The 7,644-nt window shown below is 32.8% G+C and overlaps 1 protein-coding gene across 1 annotated transcript; it reads right to left on the bottom strand.

The window, feature by feature from the left end:
- Nucleotides 1-5,575: 5,575 nt before the first annotated feature.
- Nucleotides 5,576-7,425, bottom strand: LOC21401010. The gene is made up of 2 exons (XM_010104257.2): nucleotides 7,063-7,425; nucleotides 5,576-6,252 (listed from the first exon to the last, which is right to left on the bottom strand). Exon 2 carries the CDS (start codon nucleotides 6,202-6,204, stop codon nucleotides 5,806-5,808), a length of 399 nt encoding a protein of 132 aa, XP_010102559.1. The 5' UTR covers nucleotides 6,205-6,252; nucleotides 7,063-7,425; the 3' UTR covers nucleotides 5,576-5,805.
- Nucleotides 7,426-7,644: the final 219 nt, after the last annotated feature.

Below are 7,644 nucleotides of genomic sequence, written 5' to 3'. Positions count from 1 at the left end.
GGGGGCGGTCCGGGGCCTGCCACAGGGCTGTCCCGAGGCTATCCCGGGGCTTTCCCAGTGCTGTACCGGGGATGTCCCGGGGCTGTACCGGGACTGCCCCGGGGCTGTCCCGGGGCTTCCCTTGGGCTGTCCCTGGGCTGTCGCGGGGCTGTTCATCTTTTCGTTGTCAATGCATAAAAAAATCATCTCAATCAGGATTAAAACGAAAAAGTTATAGCATTTTTAAGAATAGGAAAAATAATGTTCATTAATTTGAGTTCGAGTTTCTGAACTCGAGTTGAAGGGGAAACTTAAACTCGAGTTTTAATCTCAAACTCGAGTTGAAACTCGAGTTCAAACTTAAAAGAACACGAACTTAAATAAAGTTGAAACTCGAGTTATCTTTTTTTGAGTTTTTGAGACTGCCGAACAAGGCCTTAATAACTTATCGTGATAAAAGTACAATCTCGTTACTTACCTTTAATTTTTTGTAAACCATCTTATTTTTTAATTATTATCGGATCAAATATCTACCAATCTTTGAATAAATGTTAGAGTAAACATTAAAACTACACTCATATATATATATATAATCTCTTTTTCTCACCAAGGGTATAATCAAGTCTCTTTGGACCCTAAATTAACTATAAAGTTCTTGGTTTGCACCGTTCTAAATTTGGAAGACACAATAAAAATAAACACATTATTCATACTTAACAAACACGTGTAAATTACATGTACGCACACATGAGACATTCTCTCTCGCCCTCGTATACTACCCACAAATCCATGTACATGTATAATACAGTTATATAAGTTAACAACATTTATATAGTACTGTATCTTATTAATATTACATAAACCCTGTCTTAACTCGTATGTTGAAATATTAGTACCATTTCATGCAAGGTATAACAATAAAAATAAAAATAAAAGATTGTAATGGTTTCAAGAGTGATTTTGTTTTGTTTTTTGGTACAAAATACATTAGTAATTGATCAATATTTGAATTCATAGACAAAATCATTGTTTCTTTTAACTTGAATATGTTGCAATAATTTGAATTGAATATTTTAATGTTTTCTTCTTCTTTATTTGAGTCTCCCCGCCGCATGTGCATGTGAAGCCTAAATTTAGTTATATTAGATCCACAAGCATGCAAAAATGCATACACAAGTCAGAAAACTAATTTCACGTTTTGGGGCAGAAGATTCTTCTTGATATGGTCAAATGGGAAAAGAGTAGTTACTTTTGATACAAATTAGGTCTGACTGAAGGAAAAAGGTGCTGAGTTGAGTAGATCTCAAACCCGTTGTACACATGTATATATCTATGTGAAAACTGAAAATGTGTGTGCAAGTTTACCTGTCTTTTTCAAAGTATGCAAACTAAGAGACATTAAGAGACGCCTGTCCACTCTGAATTCTTTCCTTAACAACTAGGTGTTGGTTTCCGAATTGAATTCGGATGCGAAAGCGTGAGAGTAACAGATCGTGTATAATAAAAAATTTCATAAAACTTTTAAGATACTCTATAGATTATATTAATTTATGCACAAATAAATTAATGACATTAATTTATTTATTTATTAAGAGCTCGATTAGGAATTATACCTAGCCGCCGATTAGGATGATATCTTGAGTTCTTTGACCTCGAACGTTCCTTTCTCCAATGCTAGTTTAAAAAACTAAAGTCTTTCTCGTCAATTCTTAGAATCCACGAAGACGTGTGTGTGGGCACACTTGAGATAAAATAAGATTAGCAATAAAACACTCAAATTTTTCACGAACACCAACACATGCACGATGTGAAATTTTTGGAGAAGATTTTTCCTTCCCACTCTATGCATAATTTCGGCCACTTAATTTTGAGAGAGAAAAAATTGTGTCTCACAATTTTCTACAATTATCATATTTATAAAGTAGTAGTCAGACTCCCAGAATGAGTCTCAACTTTATCTCTAAGATAAAGCTTATCAATTATCTCTCATTTAAATTTGGAACAAATTCTCCATTCCTTTATCCATTAATGGCCGGTCACCTTAAGGGATAAAATCCCTGTGGTAGGCACCATTATCTGCAGAGGATATGGCAAGATTCTGTATTTATCTAACAGTCTAATTTTGACTCAAATTCAAATTCCAATTTTAAGTCAAACTTAAAACAATTTAAATTTCAAATTGAACAACTTATCAAATAAATTTAAATGGATAATTCCAGATGTGTTCACAATTGTGTTCACACCGTGCCTTGCGTTCACACTATGTGAACACCTTCACATAAGTGATCTAAAATTTAAATTTAAATAATCACATTATTTAAACAATAATTAATTATCAATTAATTATTCTCTAGTGTTTAAATTTTAGAATTTATAATTATAAAATTTCTATTTTGCCCTTAGTGTCTTGTAGAATTACAAGGACGACGGGGGACTCATGGACCTATAATTTTGAGCTCCAATAAAATTAATAATTAATTAAACACTTTAATTAATTAATTAATCTTATTAATTCCAATAGTTACTCAACTATAAACTTGGAATTACACTCTCGTAATTATAAACATAAATTACTTCTAAACTGTGAAGTGTCCATTTGATATAGTTACTACATATAGATCAATCATCCATAAATAATTCATAATTAGAGCTAAGTAAAATCCGCTAACGTCTCTAATTACATCTTTATCCTTGAGTACCATTGATTCTCTAATGAATAGTATATTTATAAAACACATTTATGAATACGAGCTCGTTACTTATTCAAGTACCGAATCAACCCTCAAGGAAATTATTTATCTACTTTTTTCTCAAGAATGAATGGATTCCATCTCATATAATAACATTCCCGACTACCTACTTCATCATGTCTCCAAAATACAAGGAATATGATTCAGGATCTCAGAATTTGTACCGAGTAAATAAAAAAACATAAATTCATAAATAGGAGTCTGCTAATAACTCAGGATTAAGATCGTTCTATATATGACCATCGATAGACTCAATTAGAATTTCTATACTTTACGGAAATTATCAAAAATTCATATTGTGTCTGTGTCCCACTTCCACATAATGTCATTATATGAAATATACTCATTCAATATCTCGTCATATTAACAGTGCGGATAACACTGTTCCATTCTAAATAGGAATGATATGTATTAATAATGTTTTAATTAAAGATTCTGAATTTTAATTAAATTCATTACGAACATCATTCTGATTATTATCCTTAAACATTATCCTCTCGTATATAACACATATATACAATGTTTAAGGTCACATAAATAATCATGAAATTTTCATTAATATTCATAAAATATTCATAAATATATGCACATAAACAATGAATAAATTCTTTTATTAAATAAAGAATAAATATCCTATTACATCTCATGCTTCTAGGACACCAATCCCAGCACTAAGAACTTTATGTCTATATGATTTCGTTGAGCTCCTGTTGTTATTGGAATACATAACTGCCGACTTATTGTCACAAAATAACTTGAGTGGTCTTTCAATACTATCCACTATGCGCAGCTCCCTGGCAAAATTTCGCAACCATATTTCGTGATTGGATGTCTCATAACACGCTATGAACTCTTCTGCCATGGTAGAAGAGGCTATAAGAGACTGTTTAACACTCTTCCAACAAACAACACCCCCAGCTAGCAGGTAGATATAGCACTCTTCCAACATACTATCTTGGCATCCAGCAAAATCGAAGTCAGTATACCCAATGATCTCAAGCTATTCCGATCTCCGATATGTGAGCATGTAGTCTTTTGTTCTGTGTAAGTATCGCAAGACCCGTTTGGCTGCTTTCTAATGGTCTACTCTTATATTACTTAAATATCTGCCTAACATCCCAACAATGTACGCAATATCCGGACGCGTACAAACCTGAGCATACATCAGACTTCCTACTGCTGAAGCATAAAAAATCTTGTGCATTTCTTTTTTCCTCAAAATCATATATTTTATTGATTTTATTGAATTTTCAAGTACTGTCACAAAGTAATATAAAATCCTATAATATTGACCACCTCAAATTGTGTTTTAATAGATACATTTCCTTGTGGAGAACAAAAAAGGCACACAACAATAAGAATCAAGTATTGATTCTAGATGACCAAAGTGGAGAAGATTTTCAGTGCCAGAAATAGGATGCTTAACAAGGGAATTTTCAGTTTCTTGTCAGTGGAGCAACAATATATCATGATTATGATACTCTCAAAAGGGTTGATTGTGAAATCCAGACATTTCCTCTAGGGCCCACCTAAACACAATGAAAGTTAACCTTCTGCAAGACCACACCTTTGGGGAAAAAAAAAAAAAAAAAAAGAATAAATGGGGATCCAAACATGTCCCTACTATTCTGGCCAGCAAGCTTACACCACAGCTTGGATAATGTGATTTGAGCTTTGCTCTATTGATTAAAATTCATGCATGGCATTGCAAACATTTCAAGAGAAAAATAGCTACTGTTGATTGGTGAGGTGGTGAGTCTGCTTGTTTTCATTAATAAGATTTTAAGTTCGAGTCAATCTTATTCCATCATAATAGATTAATATATAGACATTTTAATTTATGAGGGATCCATATGCCACACTAGAATGCATTGCGTCCATAAATTAATTGGGTATGCTATCATCTATCTATGTAACCTTAAAAAAAAAAAAAAAAGAACAAAAGGATTATACATTCTGCAACTCTACACTCAGAAATGGCCATTCAAGAGAATGGAACTTGACCCTTCTATTGTCCCAATAGGCCAATACATATTCTTCTCACATGACCAAATTATCTGAACAACTTTTATTACCACCGTGGGATTACTGCTATACTTGTCCATCTCATTTTTTAATTCCCCCACCTAAGTTCTGTTCCCTTATAAACAATTAATCAAACAACAATTTTTACCACAAAGTATCCTTCATGTGCAGAGAGCAAATGATTCAAAGTGAATACAATCTCCAATTAGTCGTTGACATACAATTTCAAATTCATGTAGTAACAGAACAGAAAGTGCCCGTTTGGAAGATAAGTTCAAAACAGTGGTTTGAATCAGAGTTTAAATTTGGAGAAAACACTATAGTGAACTATTTAAATTCAAAAAAAATTTTGGAGAGAAAACACTATTTGAACCCAAACTAGTGGGTTTGAACCCATAAAACAAACGGAAAATCAAACTGAGAACATCACTCACAAAGAGATAATCAAATGTAATCTCAATTTTGCAATCTAAGCACCGGGTTGATTTGAGTGGACAACTATAAAGCTTAATCAGAACAAGAAAACTGTTTCTTTTGGCAAGAGCAATTATCATATAATTCAAAGAGCAACTATATATCTCATTGAAGGACCTAAAACAGAACTTAAAAATGTATAAGATGAAATAATTTGTTTCAACCATGTAAATTACAAATATTGTCAATATCAATTTGCTTGTTCATAGAAATCATATTCTAACAATCAGTAAGAAGAGGAAGAATTTGCCCAATTTCAGAATGCTTTCAAAGCAAAGAAAGAAGGGTGAAACCATGTAAAATTCGAATGTATGTAGTAAGAAAAATATTGCCAATATAAGCCTCTGGTCACTTGCAACAAAAGCAAAGCAAAATGACAGAAAAGTAAGGAATACTTTTCCAAAGTCTCCAACTAAAATCAACCATTTCTGAGAAATGGATCTAAAACAAATTAGGAGAAGAACATAACATGTAACAAAGGTGTGTAAACTACAAAGCTAGCCTTTTCTAAATGGTTATGATTTTATCCAACAGTTAAAAGAGAAGGTATCCAAGCATTTCATTAGGTGACTCTTACTCACTTGCATTCAACTCCAGCTTCAGCAGCCCGACGTGGCTTGTTTTTCCGCCTACTGCCATTTTGTCGAAAACCAACAAACTTTGTCGTGTCATCCGGGGCGGATTTTGTTTCAATGCCATTTTCCTCTTTAACTGAATCCATATTTTCTTTGACCTGTGCAGATCCTTTTCTCTTCCTTCCATTCTCCACTGCACCTTGATATTTCAAATTCTTTGCTTCTTCACCATCTTCTTCTGTCTTCTCAGTTTCTTCTTCCCGTTGAATATCATCTTTCAACGGTTTTTGCGGTCTATCCCTTCTTTGATAAGCCGGAATCTTCTCTTCTCCGCCGCTTCCAGGATCCTCGCGAACAGCAATAACAGTGTTTTTCTTCCCTTTTCCCCTAACTCTACCCATAGTTAGAACTTGAAAACCTCGAGGAAACGTTTAAACTGAAGAAGATTTCTGCATAAACACAATCAATATAAATTATATTTTGAGCCAAAAGGGAATTGAATGAGATCCATGTATTTTGTCAATATTAAAGGGGCAAAAAAAAAAAAAAAAAAGAACACACACAAAAGTTAAGACGTATTAAGGACTGGACATATTCTCAAGCTTAATGACAAACAGAATGGAACCAAAAAAAAAAAATGCAAGTTCAATTTTTTTCTTCTCTGTTTCAAAAAATTGTGATCTCCCAACTTAGATAAAAGAATATTAAGCAGGCCAAAAGGCTCAACTAGATTCAGTTAAGTGGATAATTTGTTTCTTCTTTTCAACCTTTGTGAAGAACTAACTCAAGTGTTACTGAAGTAGAGAGAGAACCAAGAAAAAATTCATGGAAACATGAAGAATATGGAATAAAAATGGATTTTTAAAAGCATAGTAATAGTAATATGGATTTTAGAACAATGTTAATAACCTAAAATATCTCATAGCTAAAATCAAGAACAAATGCGCAGACAAACAAGAAAAATCAAAGCCAAATCCATATTATCTTCACTCATGACAATAACAAGGTTGAATCCAAAAAACTTGGGAAACATGCAGAATTGAAACTCCAAATCTTGTATCTTGAACTGTTTTGAAAACCCAATCCCTCTGATTGAAGATCAAGAGAAACTCCGATTGAAAAACACTACCTTTTTTTTTTTTTTTTTTACATATTCGCAATCAAACACAAATAGCAAGAGAAACACGATGAAACTCTATATCATATTATTCAAGAAACGAAAGAAAAGATTGAAAAAATAAAAAAGACATGAAACTGACCTTCTTATGACATTCTATTAACTTGATGAACCGTTGCATCCTATTCTGAAAACTGAATCCCCCATGTTCAGATTAGAGTAACCCAAGAACCAAATCGGGTTTTTTTTTTGTTTTGTTTTTTTTGTTTTTTGTTTTGTATAGGTGAAGCAGCAGAGACGCTGAAATGGGTTGAAAGTTATGATCTGAATGAGAAATAAGGAAGACCCAGATCAGAAAAAATGGTGTTAACAAAGAGAAGACAAAAAGTTTGAAGCTTGAAGAGAGTTGTCAAAAGCCTCTTTGTTTGTTGAGTTTCAGAGCTCAGCCAAAGTGGGGAGGCAGAGAGGAAGTAAGGAGGAAACTGGTGAGAAAGAATTTCTTGGGTAATTGTTGCAAATTTGCCGAGAATTTATAAAACTATTACAATGAACTTTATTTTGATGATTACTGTGTTAAAATTAGTGATGAAAAAGGACGTGACAATAAATTAACGATGAAAAAAGTACGTGACAAAGATTTTAACATCCCAATTTAAATTGTTATATAAATCTCTTAATTTTCTAATTCTCAATCCCATAATCTAACCAAACATCAAAATAAAAT

This window comes from Morus notabilis, unplaced genomic scaffold, assembly GCF_000414095.1.
Source record: "Morus notabilis unplaced genomic scaffold, ASM41409v2 Scaffold989, whole genome shotgun sequence".
Lineage (NCBI taxonomy): Eukaryota > Viridiplantae > Streptophyta > Magnoliopsida > Rosales > Moraceae > Morus > Morus notabilis.
This window is presented reverse-complemented; position numbering and strand designations above follow the sequence as displayed.

Coding starts and splice junctions, on each gene's coding strand:
- LOC21401010 (XM_010104257.2), bottom strand. CDS start 6,204: ATGGGTAGAGTTAGGGGAAAAGGGAAGAAAAACACTGTTATTGCTGTT.